This window comes from Barbatula barbatula (genome assembly GCF_947034865.1).
Source record: "Barbatula barbatula genome assembly, chromosome: 5".
Taxonomy (NCBI): Eukaryota; Metazoa; Chordata; class Actinopteri; order Cypriniformes; family Nemacheilidae; genus Barbatula; species Barbatula barbatula.
The window spans coordinates 5,447,360-5,467,299 of record NC_136769.1 but is presented as its reverse complement, the minus strand read 5'-3'; the positions used below and the strand labels follow the sequence as shown (position 1 = coordinate 5,467,299).

General features: G+C 40.6%; 1 protein-coding gene across 1 annotated transcript in view; it reads left to right on the top strand.

The window, feature by feature from the left end:
- Positions 1-10,820, top strand: part of LOC306894338 (Na(+)/H(+) exchange regulatory cofactor NHE-RF2) — a 15,898-nt gene extending 5,078 nt beyond the window's left edge. The window contains exons 3-6 of the mRNA XM_079456809.1: positions 870-1,070; positions 7,957-8,110; positions 9,287-9,390; positions 9,472-10,820. Coding sequence (XP_079312935.1) covers positions 870-1,070; positions 7,957-8,110; positions 9,287-9,390; positions 9,472-9,639 — 627 coding nt within the window. The 3' untranslated portion in view covers positions 9,640-10,820. The remainder of the gene's footprint in view (positions 1-869; positions 1,071-7,956; positions 8,111-9,286; positions 9,391-9,471) is intronic.
- Positions 10,821-19,940: the final 9,120 nt, after the last annotated feature.

The window sequence follows — 19,940 nt, the reverse complement described above, 5'->3', positions numbered from 1 at the left end:
TGTCTGTCTGTCTAGCTGTCTGTCTAGCTGTCCGTCTGTCTAGCTGCCTGTCTGTCTGTCTGTCCGTCTTATCTGCTCATCTAGCTGTGTATCTATTTGTTTATCTGCCTGTCTGTCTATCTATCGGTTTACTCTATCGGTTTATCTGCCTGTCTTTCTATCTGTCTGTCTCTTTTTTATTTAAAAAGAACAACACATGACAACATGTTTACTCCATTGGTTTATCTGTCTGCCTGCCTGTCTCGTTTCTATGTGTTCTTAATCTGAAATGTTGTGCTTTGTTGATGTGCTGTGATTAAAATGTGTTTTTTATGTGTTGTTACAGCAGTGATTGTTTGTGTGTTTAATGTCCAGAATGTCTTCAACCGTTGACCTTCCGCTATATGACTTCTCCTTTGATAAACTCCACAATCACAAAGGAATTTCTATTAACAAATGAGAAGTTATGCATGACTTAGCAAACACCAATTATAAGAGAGGGTCCTCATGTAACCTGTGTACTGTGTTCTTTAAAAGACACCCATAATGTTATCCTTTATTGTGGTTGCTATGGCGACATGATGCAGGGGCAGGTTTTCGTCTAGACTGCTCCTCTTGGCGATGTTCTAGAGCTCTGTGCCTGGACACATCAATACTTCTTCGGATGATGTTCTTTATAAACCCAGAGTCTTCGGTATACCTAGAGGCGTTGGGTTCTGTGTTCACCTGACCAGTCCTTCCCTCTTGAATTTCATGGCTAAAATCTTATATTCGGTTTGTCAAGCGACATTTGCAGTCTTTTTTTATGAACCCATGTAAAGGTTTTCGTTCAAAGCTTCAATAGCTGTAGTTTTACATTCTTTATTAAGTTTCTGTTTCTCATATCTCAGGAAGTTCAGCCGTCATCAGACTCCTCAAGCAGAGATAAATCAGAACTTCTGCCGAGACTGTGTCACCTCATCCGGTCCGAGACGGGTTACGGCTTTAACCTACACAGCGAGAGGTCCAAACCGGGTCAGTACATACGGGCCCTGGACCCCGGCTCGCCCGCAGACCACACTGGACTCAAACCACAGGACAGACTCATAGAGGTGAGAGACAGCACAAATGAGCCTCTTTATCTTCACAAGAATTGTGCAAATACCGATAATTTATGCTTAAATTATGCAAAAGTTAAAAAAATATGTTTTTAAGACTTATGTGTTAGTTTAAGCAATAAAAACATCAGTGTCTGGGATAGAAATAAAAGGAATGTGTTTTATCGATCCCATGAGGACATTTGTGGAAATATGATGGCTTACATGTGTGTGTTGGCCGTTTACTTACACACATGTGCATGATGATTCCACCCACGCTTTCTAAATTCACACACTGAGAGTGTCTATGACATTGAGAGGCATGTGGGCGGCATGCGATGATGTGATGACTCTCACTAAACGTTTCTGTTCTTCACAAAATGAGTCAAGAAAACGCCCTACTGTAAATCAGAACACACACTACATCAGAAAGCTACATGCATTTTCACAAAAATCATACATTTGATCACAAATACATCCAGTCATTTATTAGCCAGTTTCAGTAGTCGTTTCTGTAATAAAGAGATAGTTCATACATTTGACACTTTTGATCATAGACTTCGTCATTTAAAGAATACTGCGATATGGCCTGTGTACTACAGTCACCCGTTGATGTCATGTGAGAGTGATGTAAGAGGTTTTGTTTCATTTGACCTGTTGCAGTAGATTACAACACGTGGCGCAACTTTCCCAGAGGACAATGATACAGCTCAGGAGAATCGATGTTTAGTTTTTAGTAGCGTTTCAATAGTCAACTTGGATTACATGTTTCTCTTATAATGGTTTAAAACCTAGAAATAAAAAAACATTAGCTGTAACTTAAATGTAGATTGTAAGTGTAAAATAATATGATGAGAAATGTTTGAGTTCATGAGATCATCCTCTTCATGAGTTCTTGAGATCTTCAGTAATATCAAGTAATTTATTTATTTGATTATTTGTATTTTATTTATTTATTTGATCAAGCGAATAATTAGAATTTATCGCATTCAAAGTAAAAGTTTATGTTTACATAATGTCAGTGCACCGTGCCTATTGTGCCTAGTCATTTTGTAGTTTTAAAAACATACACATATATGTATATATATTTAGATAATGTTTGCATGTATTATATATATAAATGTTCATAATTGTTTTTCTCTAATATGCATGTATACAGTATATACAGTACTGTCATGATTCCGCTATCATGTCATGTTTATTTTTGGTCTTGCAGCGGAGTCATGGCATAGCCTTAGGTTTTGTGTGAGAAAGCCATGTGCTTTCTCGTGTCTCGTCAGTGTTTCCCGCCATCTCGTTTCCTCGTTAACCTTCCCTGAGTGTTTCAGTACCCGCACCTGACCCTTGTTAATTATCCTTTGTCTGTCTCCCTTTAAAACATCCTCGTGTTCATTGTCTTGTGCTGGTTCGTTGTACATGTTTCATGCTTTTTGCCATGTCATGTCTTGGAGTCTTGGAGTCTTGGAGTCTTTGTCTTAGAAAGGTTTTGCTAGTCTTTGTGAGAGTTCATGTCAGTCTTAGTGGTTTTTTGTTAAGTCCTCCTTCTAGTCTTGTATGTTCTTTTACCTCATTGTGGGCTTTGGTTTTGTTCCTGTTTTTTGAATAAATCCCTTGTTAACCCCTTCATCTCGTTTCGCTGCCTGCAATTGGGTTCTCTCCACACAGTTCATAACAGAACGAACCAGCCAGAACTGAACCCAGCAGGCAGCTATGACCTCGGCACGATCCCGGAAGCCTCGTCTACTCTGCGGCATCCAGCAAGGGAACTCAAACCTGCAGGACTATTTTGGGAGATTCCTGGATGTCGCAGTTGATGTGGACATGGGAGAAGAGGAGCTGGCGGTGCTCTTTAATGCCGGTCTGAGGGACCCACTTTCGCGGGCGGAGATGAGGTCATTGGGACCTCCGGAACTCGACGACCTGTGGCGGTACGTCAATGCTCGCTCTGAGTCCGGGGTCTCACCCCAACCGATCTCCCCGCTGGCCGCCATCCCCGAGGGCCGTACCCTGCGAATCGGGGCTGTGGGCCTCTCCTCGCCCTCTGCACCCTTCGACTCATCCAGCATGGAGCTAGTCATGCTCCCCACCGCTTCTCCGCAACCGGCTACACCCACCGGGAGCCGGTCGAAGAAGAAGAAGCCGAGGAGGGGTGTAATCTCCAGCCCGGACTTCCAGCCGGAGGAGAACACCGGGACTCAGCCCAAATATTTTTTGGGGGGGCGTCATACGGGCAGGAGGGCCCCGTCCAGCGGGCCTCCTGATGTCCCGCCAAGTCCGGTGGTCCCGCCAAGTCCGGTGGTCCCGCCAAGTCCGGTGGTCCCGCCAAGTCCGGTGGTCCCGCCAAGTCCGGTGGTCCCGCCAAGTCCGGTGGTCCCGCCAAGTCCGGTGGTCCCGCCAAGTCCGGTGGTCCCGCCAAGTCCGGTGGTCCCGCCAAGTCCGGTGGTCCCGCCAAGTCCGGTGGTCCCGCCAAGTCCGGTGGTCCCGCCAAGTCCGGTGGTCCCGCCAAGTCCGGTGGTCCCAAGTCCGGTGGTCCCAAGTCCGGTGGTCCCAAGTCCGGTGGTCCCAAGTCCGGTGGTCCCAAGTCCGGTGGTCCCAAGTCCGGCCCAGGCGTCCACTCCAGCACCCAGTCCTGCCCTGCCGGCCTTCCAGCCGGCGTCAAGTCCTGCACCCAGTCCTGCCCTGCCGGCCTTCCAGCCGGCGTCAAGTCCTGCACCCAGTCCTGCCCTGCCGGCCTTCCAGCCGGCGTCAAGTCCTGCACCCAGTCCTGCCCAGCCGGCCTTCCAGCCTGTGGCTCAGCCGGCCTTCAAGCCGGGAACAAGAACAGTTCCCCCGAGGACTTCTCCCATCAAGTCCCCGGGGATTCCACGCTCGCGAGCGCCCCCGGGAACTAGGACTGTCCCACCCTATCCCTACCCTCTTGGACACCCTCCCGTGAACTTTGTTGTTCCCCCACCCCCCCTCCCATGTTTATTATTTTTATTGTCTCACCCCAACCCTGTGATTTTGCTTGCTTGTTTGCCCCTGATATTGTTTTCTTTGTTTTGCCTTGTATTGTCGTGTTCCCAGTCTGTCTTGTCTTGTTAGTCTACCCCTTGATGAACACCTGGAGGTGTTCATTTAAGGGGGGGCTTATGTCATGATTCCGCTATCATGTCATGTTTATTTTTGGTCTTGCAGCGGAGTCATGGCATAGCCTTAGGTTTTGTGTGAGAAAGCCATGTGCTTTCTCGTGTCTCGTCAGTGTTTCCCGCCATCTCGTTTCCTCGTTAACCTTCCCTGAGTGTTTCAGTACCCGCACCTGACCCTTGTTAATTATCCTTTGTCTGTCTCCCTTTAAAACATCCTCGTGTTCATTGTCTTGTGCTGGTTCGTTGTACATGTTTCATGCTTTTTGCCATGTCATGTCTTGGAGTCTTGGAGTCTTTGTCTTAGAAAGGTTTTGCTAGTCTTTGTGAGAGTTCATGTCAGTCTTAGTGGTTTTTTGTTAAGTCCTCCTTCTAGTCTTGTATGTTCTTTTACCTCATTGTGGGCTTTGGTTTTGTTCCTGTTTTTTGAATAAATCCCTTGTTAACCCCTTCATCTCGTTTCGCTGCCTGCAATTGGGTTCTCTCCACACAGTTCATAACACAGTACAGTATATACACTGCTTTGCAAAAGTATTCATCCCTCTTCATTTTACTCACATTTTGTTATGATGCTGGGTAATTCCAACGTTATGGACGTGACATAAAAATGCTCCGAGAATGCATTTGTTACGAATATATTGAACCATCTGTTTATATTTGACTAAACCCCTTGTTGATAGACTGAAGTTTTTATGTTTAGACTCTATGAACTCATTTTCTGCTTTAAAAAAGGACATGAACATGCGTTATGGATGTGACAAAAAAAGGAGCGTTTTGGGGATTTCTGTGAAATAAAATCCACAATCCTGAAGCGATTATACCCAATATATGGAGGAGGGACGCCTCTTGTCTTTATAGAACATTAAATAGTTACTTTATTTTCATTTTCATGTGTCCATGTATGAGGAATATGAAGCGTTATGGATGTGACAATCCTGAAAATGGCACTTATTAGACTATGAAAAATCATGTACTAAAAATAAAACAAATGTTTTATAAATTTGAAGAAAGATCTCACATAGGTATTTGAACCACCATAAAAACCATTTTTTCATGGCAAGTTTGACGGAATTGCCCTGCTGCCGTATCTTAAACTACTTTAAATAAAAACACCACATACCTGTCAAAAACAGCCGAAAATGCAAATCAAATGAACAACCAAGACCTGAGGTCAAAAAAACTGGCAGTAGAGCTCTGAGACAGGATCGAATCAAGACACAGATCTGGGGAAGTCTCCTGAAAAAAAATCTGCTGCATTGAAGGTTCACAGAAGCATGTAGCCTCCATTTATCCTTCATGAAAGAGGTTTGGAACCACCACATCTCTTACTTGAGCTGACCCCCTGTCCAAACTGAGCCATTGATGAAGAAGGGTCTCGGATAGAGCGGTGACACAGGACATTCAGAATCGCAGACAGGGTTCATTCTCCAACACGACAACGATCCTAACCACACAGCTAAAACAATGCAAGCGTGGCTTTTGGAACACTCTTTGTGTATATCCTTCAGCGGCTCAGCTAGAGCTTGTGCTTGAACCCAACTGAACATCGCTGTGAAAATGTCCGTCTATCGAGGATCTCCATCCAACCAGACAGAGTTTGAGAAGATCTGAGGAGAAGAACGGCAGACAATTGGCAAATGCAGATTTGTAATGCTTGTCACATCATGCCCAAAGAGATCGGAGTCTCTAAAGGTGCTTTAAACAACTACTGAGTCAGGGGCAGTGCTTGATTTGAAGGGGGTCTGGGGGGATCCGGGACCCCCTATAAGAAGTAAATTTAAGTTGTAATTTTCTCTCTCTATATATCTTTCCACTATATTTATCAACTCCACGTCGGGGCTTTTGCATTCCTTCCGTAAATGATTATCAGGCCTGGTTCTGGGGTGCTCGAGAGTGACAGCTTTTGAGTAATTATAAAGGGGGTGCTTGTGTGCGGTGTCTGTGCTATGTATTATCCATTCAGAATGTGATTTAACTTGTTTTTCATGCTGCTAAGACCCAACGGAGACCAACACACACGCTGCAAAGTTTTGAGAGTTACATCGGCGTATAAATGCGGGATTCACTCTTGAAATAGCTATGATTCACACTTAGTTCCTGAATAAAGAAGACTTTTGGATTGAAACGGTTGAATAGTCTGCTGACTGACAGACTTGCTCATAACAGTCCCTTGCCGTTAACCTACTGGACGTAACTATGTATGAAATCGTTGAAAACTCCTGATAACACGAACACACAGACTGTCAGCCGGTATTGTCGCAATTTATATTTTTGGTATCTAATAAACTAGTTTCTTGCATTTTAGTCTTTTGGAACATTATTATCACAAAGTGTCAATCGTCCAGTTGTTTTTTGGATAAATACTGCATTGGTCAATAATGCTAAAACTATCCCGTTGGACGTACGCTACTGTTCAAAAGTCATTTCTGTTCACCAAGCCTGCATTGATTTGATCCAAAATACAGTAAAACAAGCCTGTTCTTTAATGCAAGCCTGTTTTTAATATATAGTACAGTATATAGTTATGCATGTTATGATCAAATATACTGCGTATTTTGTATAAATTGTAAATTACGAGACTATAACCCCCACAAAAAATGTCTTATGGGGGGCCCCCGTCAATTCAAGCACTGGTAAAGGGTATGTATACCTATGCAATGTACTTATTTTAGTTTTTTATTGTGAAGTTCCAAATCTGTTTTCGTGAATCTGTTTTTCATCCATAGTAGCCCATCATGTAAATATGTATATAATGACCAAACGAATAATATTAATGCTAATGATGACCAGATTATGAAACCAAATCAGGCCCTCATTCTTGATTTCACCCCATCTTTCACCGTTCTTTGTGTTGTTCTCACCTTCGTAAGCCGCGCCCCCTTGAGTTCTCCTCCGTGGATAAAAGCGCCCCTATTTTCTCTTGTCAGGACACTGATACCTGAAACCCACACGACTGCCCGTGCGGCCACGGCAACACGCATTCATATTTGATGATGTTCAGTTGAATACAGCACACGCTCCATCTGCGTACAGGACACACCGGTGATGAAATCACCTTCAGCAGCAGGCCAGCGCTCGGGGAGCTTCTTTTGGTTTTGATTGATTCGGTTGTAACTTGGGTAAAATGTCTGTCCTCCGTTCGGCTAACTGGGAACCACACAACATGTTGCCAAGCAACCAATGATGCGAAGTAGGTTTAGGAAGAGGGAAACAAACCCATTATATCTGATGAAAGACACAAGTATGAACCAGATTGAATGACGTTAATGGGACCATCAAAAACTGTAGTCAGTCCCAGAAATATCCTGCTTGGTGCTTTTGGTTTAACTAGAAATGAACATGATTTCATCAATTATATATCAAACATATTACAGGATATTGTATTGATATCGATGAATATATGGGATATTGTTGACTAAGCTTTATTTAATGAAGATATTTGTTCGTTTTTTTCCAGGAGAAACATACGTGTATGGGAATATACAAAAAAATATTTGGCAATACCGACATATGCTCATTTTCAAAGCGATGTTTTTCTTTGTGTATTATGATACTATAATATATCATTATGAACAATGTCTCATTTTTTTATATTTCATTATTATTATATTTAAAATATATATATAAATATATTTGAATATAGAGGATATTATATTTCTTCGTGTGATGATTAACCAATATTTGTTATAAATTTTTTTATATTTATTTAATAAAAAAATAAACGTTTTATACCGTTTTACAGCGATTCGGTATTTGATCTCTCTCTCGCTCCGCAGGTGAACGGTGTAAACATTGAAGGTATGAGACACGCTGAAGTTGTGGCCTTCATCAAGAACGGAGGGAACGAGACGCGTTTGCTGGTAGTGGATCCAGATACAGACGAACACTTTAAGAAGATGGGCATCACCCCCACCAGCATTCATGTCAAAGGTACAGAGCTAAAGATGGTGAAAACACCTCGTGCTGTATTATTGTGTTTGTGTGGAGCTCGAACAAATCTGTGGCTTCAAATAATGCTTCCATAACTGCGTTTCACATGAATTGTTCATCGGATGGAAAGTGAATTTGGTATATGCATAGAAAGTAGGTTATAGAAAGAGAATTTTGATTTAAATACACACAAGACCGTATCTCAGCGGATACACCTGGATGATGCTGGACTACAGGTGACATCTGATACAGAACAGTACAATAATAATTCGTATGAATGCGGTTTTGATCTTCCTGGGATTTGAGTGGGAGTTTAATGTTTTCGGTGGTCTCGAGGTTTAGAATCAGATGCTCAGCGTTCCCTCTGTAGAGGTGTCTGTCTCTGGACGGAGGCCATCAAAAGTTGGGCTGAGGGCCATTTTGGTCATTGAATGTTGTGCGAGTCTCGTTCTGTTTGCCAGCTGTCTGGCTCCCAACATACAGGTTGGATTAAAGTCAAATTGAGACGAGCACCTTCAACGGGCTATTGACAGATACATCAGATAATCACTACTTGGCAGGAATAGTCCTTTTTTCCGCATGACAGACCCCAGATTTGCTCGACTCGAGGGTCATCGGGGCCTGTTCCATTTGCGTCTTAATCCTCTGACTTTCAGCGTTACAGCATAAATGACCCAGTTTAGTTCGATCGTGACACGCACATAGGTTGACTGAAAGACCTGATGGTGGTTTTTCATTCTTGCATTGGACTCTGTCTTTGCGTTCTGCAGAAGAAAGAGTTTTTATTCTTGGGCGTACTATCCTTTTAAAAGGCATTTCATAATGTAATGGTGTGTGCTTCTTGGAGTTATACTGACACCTGGGGGTTGCTCAGTCTGTGACATTGTTGAGACTCGAGCAGACGTTTCCATTTTTCTCAAGTTAATCTCTTTAATGTCAAGGAGAAACCATTGCGATATTAAAGAGATCCATCTGTGATCTTGAGGGTTTTTAAAAGAGAAATTTCTTTCTCAAAGCTTTCAAATCTATAGGTAAACATTTATAGTGATCCATACGTAGTGCAAATGTCATTGTTTACGTCTTTCATCATGTCTACTTTAATACTGTCCTCTCACCGCAAACCCTTTCGATTTTAAAGATGCCTGTACCGAGCTTTGATCTTTCTTCCCCAACCAGATTTCGATGAGTCCATCACGAACGGCTCCTCGAGCCCTCACGTCAACGGAACGTCCTCGCGGTCGACACACTCCGACACCAGCAGTCAGGACATGAACACACAGGTGAGGGAGTATCCATGACAGAATTTTCACTTTCGGTTGGAGTGTCTCTTCGAGTTGAAATTCATCCGTGTGTTTGTGTAGATCTCGAGGGACAGCAGCAGTCACATCCTCGACCCGTTTGAGGAAATGGGTCTGTGCCTGAGCCCCACGGCGGCGGAGGCGAAGGAAAAAGCTTACGCCAAGCGCGCTAAGAAAAGAGCTCCGCAGATGGACTGGAACAAGAAACACGAGATTTTCAGCAACTTCTGAATGGTGAAAAGACAAGCGGATATAAACACGCGCTTGCTTGACGTGTAATGCCCTGGACACCCGCCTGCTTTTGACGGAGAATAATATTTTTGTAGAAAACAGGCAAGTACAACTCAGCAGTGGAGAAAACATGAGATACGCTATTCTTTAAACAACATATGAAAAATACTAACCTGGCCTCATTTTCCTTTCATTTGACTTAAAAATCGTGCACACACAATAACGCCAAATATGTACATTTGGATTACGATACTTAAACATTTGGACGCTGTTAGGTCGATGGGAGACAATCCAAGATTCCCATTAGAATGACCAAATGAATGAAGCTTTTTTATGTTGTAGGTTTTATGAATCATTACTTATGGAGGATACTTTGCCAAAGACAGCCCGTGTTTTATCGTTGTTTTAAGCGTTGAAGGGAAGTACCACTCAAATAGTGTTGTGGAATTATTATTGAGCTTTCGGGACGGAAGAAAACTGGAAAAACAAGCAAGAACATTCACTTCTTCAGCACTAGAGGACGCTGTCGGTGGACTTTTGCTCTTCGTTGTGACGGAAGCACGTGGATGGAGTTTAGCCGATTTTTATCTCAACCAACAGAGGGACTCAAACAGTTGACAGTGAAATAAAACTGGGATTTATGAGGGGTTATAAAAGATATACCGCAGTGTTATTGCAGTATTGGCAGTATGGTGTATTCTGAGATGTGTTGAAAACCCGACAGCAATCTAACTCATTGTAAAGCAAAAATGTATCTGCACGTGGATAAGTTGGAGATGTCTGAAAAACTACGATGCTTTGAGGGCGAATTAGAGGCACACAATACACAACCCACTCATCTCATGAATGTTTAACACTGGTCGATTGAATAAGACCACCACTTAGTATCTAACCCCCCTATCGGTGGAGTCCAAAATTCAAGGTTAGCAATGTAGACAATCCGAGCGCTATACAGCACACATTATGTGATATGTTAACATTAGCATTACTTTATTTCCCTAAATAATTCATGATACATTCCATGTTTGTAATGTAGTACTAATGTAGTCGAGTAGTTTTTGTTTCAGCGTTTCCTTTTCGTTCTCCCGGTGCTGACATTGAGCACAATGGGAAATGATTTCTTATCAGAATATACGAGTATTATTTTTATCAATTAAGTGTGATATTCACATTCAAAATCATGTTTAGCAGAAAGTGTGGCGTAGCTATACTTCCATGTGTTGTTTAATAACTTTCCCACATAAAGAAAAAATCTAAACACTAGTCCAGTAGCACTAATACAACATCTTTGTATTATCATTTTTTACATTTTAAATATACAGATAAAGTGTAAAAACATTTCTTTGACATTTTGATTCTGTTATAGATGTTCTTGGTTTTGTTTACGTCTCCTGTAGGGGTCTATACAAAACTATATAGTATGCTCTGTAGTAAAATACTGAAATATATTTACTATAATATATCCGAGTATTCTGTGGTATTAACTATATTAAATTGATAAGCTCTATACTTTTTCAAGATTTCAAAACTAAAGCAATAAGAATTGTAATTATGACTTGCTATAATGCCATCATATTTGCTAAGATTTTGCTACACACATGTAGTACGTATGTGTATGTTGTTGACAAAGCAGATACAGTCACATAGTATAATCACAAAATAAACACACTTTTTTCAGCAAGATATAAATATATTTAATATTACGGTATATTTTAAATATAAATAATACCAAAAGCTATTTTGGGTCAGCAAATAGGATATAAAACTCTCAGTCCACATTGTTATGTTTGCTTTTTTTAACCCTTACATAAACAGCATTTTTAGCAAAACTCCGCCAAAGTGCTGTGGTGTGAAGGGTGGTTGCTAAGGTACTCTATGTGGCTATAACCCATGTTGCTACGCAGTCGCTGGTGTGTTTTGTGCGGTTGCTTACAGTCCCAGTGAAAATAGCCCACCATGAGTGCGAATGATATTCTGGTGTCCAGATTTGGCTCGGATCGCTCCTTCAATGTCCAGCAGACAGATTGCAACCCTAAGAAAAGCTTAGAAAAGTCATTCACGTTTCGTTTTGAGTCATCATTCATTTCTGTAGTTTCCAGCGCCAAAGTTTAATACTTAAGTCTTACGGGTTTGATTCTCTAGCCACAAGTATGACAAAGAGTAATAGTGATGCCCGCATTAGCTTGCAGCATTGTTGATGTAACCCACGCATGATTCACGAAAATGTCCTTTGTGCTGTTTTCACATGTTTATGTTTCATAACATAAATCTCCTTTACTTTGACACGGCATCATCATAACTCGACTCGACGCTCGTCCCTCACCAGCTAGACGAACACTCATTCTGAAAGACTGATCTCTGTTTAAAGTCTAAACAAACGTGTTGAGCCATGACCCACGGATGACACCCTGTGAGTTAGAAATGATGTTTGCTTGTGTCTTCTGTATCATTACCACTGGAGACAGGTGTGTCTGTTTGAAATGAGGACACGTACACTGCAAAAAGAGTTAACTGAGTTTTACGGTGTTACTTTTTACAGGTTTTTTCATGTATAATCTCCAAAAACTGCAAGTTTACTGTCTTTTTGAAACACGGTCAAAAACCGTCAAATAATAGATCATGCAAATTTACAAGAAAAACAGGGGAAAGTGTAGTTTTACAGGGAAAAAGCAGCTGGGGTGTCTGTTTTTTCAAGATTTTTTTTACAGTGTAAACTTGAGAATGATATATATATAAATATATATAATCCGATTTTCCAGAGGACTAGTTATTTAAACACAAATGTGTATTGTTCGGAGTAAACAACAGCATGGGACTGTTGGATAGAGTTTTTTTATGACTTAAGTCATTTTCGATCACATTTGTAATTTTTTTATCTAAATCTTAAAGCGGCCCTAACTCACACTGTCACTTAGCATTTACAGTTAAAGTTTTGGACAAAAAAACTCTTGTCCCAATCGCATTTATGAACAGTGACCCCAAAACGTGCTCAAATTTGCATGCATTGCATTAGATAAGAAAGTCCTTAAATATCATCGGTGCCATTTTATAGATACGTCAAGCAAAAACAAGAAAAAAAAAAAAGGTTTGGTTACAAACAATTTAATAAAATAAAGTTTTATATATATATATATATAAATAAAGTCAGGCATTATGACTACTTTACAATGTTAAACGTGTTGTCTTCTTATGCTTGACATGGTCAACTTATAAAAAAAAACAGTCGGACGTATGACGTAGTATTTCTGTGCTCGATACACTCCCCAGTGTTCGTACAGATTTTGGATAGTTCTTTTCAAACATGAAAAATCGTTACGTAACAACTTTTCTTAGTGCCTTATTGGACAATTCTCCCGGAAAAACACCCCCACGGATCAACCATGGAGAGCGAGAGAAGATGCCGGACATGAACCGCACGCGGTAAGTGAAACTGTCCGTTTTAGATTTAGACAAAACGAAATATTCCACGGCATCATGAAGCGCCTTTATTTTTAAGAGTGAATACTGTTCAAGATGATGATAAGAAATGAATATGCTTTCTTTTTCGGATGCCCTTTGGTTTGATTTGTTTGTTATTTAATGCAATGACATTCACGCATGTCGCAACTTTAATAAATGTGTCCACATTGACTGGATTGGACACCGGCTCTTTCTTTTCTCCATGGCTTGGATTCAACGTGTTGCTGCCAACATTGCCAACAGAGATTCTGCTGCTTGATGATGACACCACAGCTAAATTTCGACCAAGTCATGTGCATTTATTTATTAAGTTAGATCTACATTACTAGCTGGTTATGTATTTGCATTTATGTGCAGCTTGCCCCGGTGAAAAACCGAGTTTGTTTGTGTGTATTTTTACTCTGGCTGAAAGCATAGTACACACACTTATTTGAAACTCGTTTTAGAAGTTGGCTTGGTTACACACAGAAAGCCATTTTAACATTTCTTTCCTCATTCTAAACATTGTTATAAATAAGTTTATGATTGACCTGCATATAAGAAAAACACAGATTTACCTATGAATACATCGTGATACCGCCACAATACTCTGGTTGCATTGAAACCAGAGAGAGAGAGAGAGAGAGAGAGAGAGAGAGAGAGAGAGAGAGAGAGAGAGAGAGAGAGAGAGAGAGAAAGAGGGCGGTAGTCCTGCGTCTCCATGGCGAAGCAGTGTTTTTGTTAGCATGCGCGTGAGTCACAGGAACGGTGAGTCAGAGTCAAGAGGAAATTCTCTCTGTTCTCGCTTCGCACAACCGCACACTCTCTCACCGAAGCCAAATAAGGACAAGGGCTCGGAGAGATACAGTGGACAGACATCTCTCCCATCAGGGGCCGCAGGGAGGGGTCGTGGTAACACCCGGCCGGTCACACCTCAATTGACTGGACAAACTCTTTAAGCTTTACTTAGGTGACAGTTCTTCATGTGTTGAGTCACATCTCCAGCGTTGAAATATTGACCTCTTTCAGTATTAAAGTAGCTTGGTGGATTACTAATTCTGAACAATCTTTCTCTTTAAGTGCCGTACTGTCTCATTCACTTCCTTTATTAACTCGATTTAGGGATTTACTGTTCTGAAGAAAATGGGAATGGTCAGGGTTGCCAGATATGCATAATCCACATCCCACAAGCCCGATAGCAAAACAAAAATGACAAGCCACTTCCATTGACGGTTCATCGACGCACACGCCTAGGCTGGCCCGAAGTTAACTTCCGATCTGTGTTCGGTTATAATACCTATAACAATTTATTTTGTATTTCATATATATCAATTTAAATCAATATTTTATTGTATAATCATTGAATTGGATGACATTGGATTACTCAACAGTTATTGAAGTTAAGTTTGGGCCACATAAGGTTTGTATCTAAAATAAACAATCACTATTATGCATCAAACACAATTTCTAATGAAATATCACCGTACACACTCTGTTTTCAGAAACAACTTTATCTTACCTTTTCACCTTTAACAAACTACAGAAGCAACGGCATCCAAATTCTGCATTATATGCAAGGACCTGGCAACCCGGCTGTCTGGCAATGGCTGTAATCCCAGGAGGTCAAATTGTACTATGAAAAAATATTTCAATATACACAAATGGTTATCTGAATGGTATTTTATCATATCATATGTTTGAAGAATGAAATGAATGCACACACATCGCATTCTCAATATTGCACATCCTTAGTGACCTATTTGTCAACCAAGTGTTTTCAGAAGTAACCATTTTAAAAATGCTTATTTTGGTCTTGCGCAGCAGTTAAGTATCTAGACTCAATGAACAAGTTATCCAAAGTGGCGGCTCCAATGTCATTGTTATGTAATGCCGCTTATTACCAAAGTAATGTTTAGTGCTTTTCTCAAGGACGAAATTGGGATCTTTTTGCCTCGAATCAGCAAGATAGCAACCCTGATCATTAGGAGCAATGACGGTCCAATGAAATGTGAACTTTAATGTCCAGAGTGCTAACCATTACATAATGGGATCAATGCATGGTGGTCAACCTCAGTCATGCATGTTTTCATGAATACGTCAGATACTTGCATCGCAAGCCAATTTTCAGCCATTGTTCTGCCAAAAATTGTCAAAATTCCATCATCCAAAGCCACCATTTTGAGTTTCCTGGCTAACATCCCGTCTAATTATTGACTTTGCTGATAGAAAAGAACAGTTGCTCATATTGATCAGTACAGTACAGCACGAACTGTTATACAGCCCAATGCATGCACCCAACATTTGTCATATTGCACAACTTACTGGTCAAGTAATCTTGAACAGGATGTGTTCAAATAAAAGTGCACTACCTGCGAATCAGATTTCTTGACCTGTCATTTAGTGTCATTTGATTATACACAGATCACAAGTGGTAACAAGTGTAGTACTGTTAATAGTTTCATTTCGCTTTTTTTCAAAAATGCAATGCACTGCAAACTGATTCGACGTGGCATATATGGACAATATTGACTGTTTATGTGGTAATGGACTCAAGGACTCACATTTTTCAGACTATGGAGATTAAGGACATTCCCATGAGAGAAAGGCTACACCATGAGAAAAGTCTGGGATTGAAAACTCAAAAAGATGTGAAAGCACTTTGAAGGCCGCGTTTGAGTAAAAGGGGATAACATTTAAGAAATCATCATATTTATTTATAGAGACGCATGAGAACGGTGCAGTGTCTGAAGAGAATGATGTCATTCACATGAAGTCAGAGGAAGTGATGTTGCTTTCATTTCCTGATTTTCACACCTCCAAACGTTCGCATTTGAACATTAGATCATTTCGTGTCACTTCACTTTTTATTTCTTTACAATGAAGTCAATTTGATTCAGATTTATTTTTATTCTCGTTTTTTATATCTTGAAGAAAGTGTGAGCGCATCTTGCGTAATTTCCCACCGTTATGGTGCTTTGCTTGGTTGTTAGGGTGTTGTTGCGCTGTTGCTAAGGTCATTGTAACATGTTGCTAAATGGTTGCTTACAAGTGCAGGTGAAAAGAGCCTTCTGTTTACACAGTCATGAAAAATGAGAGACAGTTAATATTGCAATCCCCCTGCCGTGACCTCTGTTCATAATCTCCCTTTTACAATAGTATTGATGGGTTACGTACGGATGAAATGTAATATCAGCATGTTGGTCAGCCAGGCATACGATCACGAGTGAATTAAAACAGGCATATCTTGATTTTACATTATTAAACATCAAGATTGTTTTTTATAATGTGTTTATCCAAAGCAACTTAACGTACATTTGTTTCAAGATTAATTCAATGCAACTACCAGGGGGTTAAGGTTCTATGAAGTTCTGTACAGGTGAATGTTTGATAAAGGTGAAAGTTCTATATAGGTGACAGTTGTACAGGTAAAGTCGATGTAATCTCTGATCTTTTACCACAGGTTGAGAGAGACACACCCCATATGAGGTTTAGAGCTCCTTGTGTTCTGTAAACAAGACCACCAACCATCACAGTGTATTCTTCAGGTTTTAACAGTTTTAACACAACAATTATTTAAAAAGGCAGTTTTATGTCCTTGTGTTATGTACGTGTCATTTTTGTGTCGCTTATCACCAAATAAGATCTTTTTTTTAAATGAGATATCCCGAATCCTTACCTATTTTCCATTGCCCGCCCCAACAGACACACCATTGGTTGAGTTTATATTTCTGTGTCAACTGGTCGAGATGCTCAAGAAACGGCAACGGACACTAAACGATCAGATCTTACTCCCAAGTACTTCATGTTTTAACATCCTTTTAACTTTTAAGTGTTAACATAAAAAGAGTGTGTAGTCCCATATTTCTGAACCCACATAGAATGAAATCTATTGAATACCAAAATAAATCTTCAGCTTAAGTGTCAGAGTGATAAAGCGATGCAAAACTGTTAGGATCCATAATCAAACAGCCTGAAAGATCGTAATCATTGAATGACACAACGATACCTGAATGACACGGGAGATAGCATTGGGGTGCTCTCTAAACAAAACATATTTATCCCAAATGGAGACGGGGAGGTCCTGTCAAGCGTGGGGTGTTTTAAGACAGAGACCCTAAAAAAATGTAAAAGAATGATGTGTACGCAGTAGTGGCGTTGGGAAATCTGATGTAACAAGTTGCAATACGGCCACACACACACACACGAGCACTTTTGCAAAAAGTTTTGCAAAAAGTTTACCAAGATGAAGGCTCATCGTCAACAAAAAAAAAGGAATAAGAAGTAGACGGCTACGAAATCTATATTAAAAATGTAAATGACTCTGCGTAACAATAACAGAGAATATGGTGATGACTGCAGGAGAAGTCTGAGCGCTCGAGAGAGAGAAGCAGCCACACTGACGCCATTGTGGTTCACAACGCACTTCCTGACTGCTGCCACAATGTTTGTGTTTCATGTTGCTATAGCGACTGCGAACACATAAATACCGGAGGAAATAAGGGAAAGAGAGAAATCGGGGACAAACCCATCTGACTTGCCGGAATGCAACGGCAAATGCATCCAGACAGGGCTTTGCCTCTCTCTCTCTCTCTCTCTCTCTCCTTTACAATACTGAAATAACTGATCTTTCCATAGCGTTTAATAAGTCTGATAAGTGCACTTTAGATGATATATTTCCGTGCACATATTTGAATGTGTCTGACTAAGGATGAATGAGTCATTATTATGTCTCTTAAGACAATAAATGCGTCCTCGTTTGAGCGTTTGCTAAATGAGCAAAAGTACATGAAAAGACACAAAGCGGTCGTGCAAGGTACAAAACTCACGAGGGTGTACGTTATCTATCCACGCCTTGATGTTTAATATTGAAAAAATGTGTAAGTTAATGTTTAATCGAAATGACAAGTTTTCCCCCCAAATGACTAACTTACTGTAAGTTTGGCGATGAGTACTCGTTGTAATCTGTCTTTCGTCTTTTCCTATAAATGTATCAAAAATAATCACGAAATGACTATGTTTGTTCTTGATGTTGCTATGCAGTTGCTAGGTTGTTTTGGTTGACTGCTATGTGGACATCTATTGGCCGTGGTCCAAGTATCGACGATGTTAGCCGTGTCCCTCTTTTCATGTACGTTTTAGGGATTTCCTACCCGTTCAAAGTAGAAGCACACCTGTTGCGACGAAATGCAGGAGGTACGAATAACAGCGATGCTTGCCCTAGCAACACCACTAATAACACCCGTAAACCACAGGACAGACATTTCAGGATAGATTTCACTAATATAACACAAAACAGTACAGAATCCTTAAAAACCCAGCAACTTTCAAACATACCTGTTATTCTACGACGTCATCATTTAAAACAGCTGTCCACTTTATTTTGATCACAATGTTTCGTTTATTATTGTTTGTATCCGTTGTTGCCGTCCTATATTGAATTCTGTTACAAAGTTACAATTTGTGCATGTGTGTGTGTGTGTGTGTGTGTGTGCGTGTTTGTGAGAGAGGAGGTTGTGTTTCCTTTGAGGAATGCTTGCATAATTACATCCCTGCCGTCATGACAACCAAACTTGATTTTTCAGGGGGCCGAGTGTAGTTCAGTTATGGAAACCTGAGGCCAATGTCTGGGACTCCCAGACGCACAATCGCACTCCATCTAGGCTGAACCAGGACGCTTAGATAAGACGTGTGGCTACCTATAGTCACACATTCACCCTTATCGCATATCATTTAGGTATATATGTACAGTAGCCTTGGAGTGTGAACTCTGAACTCAAATGCAGCACACACAGGTAGAATTTGTTTAACGTAAAAAAGCCTTTGCAAATCTTTTTTAAAGCTGGCGTGACAAATGTGATAATGCACAAACCATTTGCGAGCTTCTGACTCAGCATATGACAAATTCAACCCGCCGTGGGTTATTTGACACTACGACATCACGACCGAATGCGAACACGAAAAAACTGAAGCACATTAAAGTTCAAGCCAAAATATAGCATGAAGTCAAAATCTGGATAGAGCCATGAGCTGTCAATCGTTTGTTGGACGTCCATAAGTCATGGCACTCATGTTTATGCTTACTTCTGCATTTGTATCTGTTGCTATGAGACGCGTGTGTGTGTAAGTGAGGAATGTGTGACGTCCAGACAGTGTGTAGTTGTTGAAATGGACCCTTTTCTTTGGCATGTGTCTGGGGAGGGTCAGACAGGAGCTGGCGTAAAGTCATAAAGTGTCCACTAACTCTAGAAGCAAACAGATGTTTGAGCTTCGCTGAGGTGGTTGTGCTTCTGTGTGTGTGTCTTGTAAACAGCGTGCAGAGGTTTGAATCTCTTATTATATATAATTCTGACCTTATGCAACCAACTGCATTTAAATGTTAAAAGGTATAAGCGTGAATGAACGTGTGAGCAAATAATAAACACAATCAAATTTCAATCAAACATTTTTAGTGACTGGTAAGATTTACATTTTTCAGATGACACAGTTGTGGTTTCGTAAACGTATCACTTGTGGCGACAGCTTTTTTTACACAGGCGCTGTGTTGAAAATTTTCAGAACATTTTTGACAGTGTAGTGTAAAATCATTATTAGTGCAAATGAAGACTCGATTTTCTTTTTTAAGTCAATCATTTAATGTTATGCAGATATGTTTTGCGGCGTAAGGGTTCATCAAATAGTTTTTTGTAGTGTGGTATAGCACAATGTGTATGATATTGTACTGGGGTTTTATAGGTTTGTGCAGTACAGTATAGTACATTACAGTTTTGTGAAGTTTAATACAGTGTTATACTATAAAGTATAGTGTATATTACTTTTGGTGCAGTACTAGACTGTATTGCATAGCATAGCATAGCATATTATAG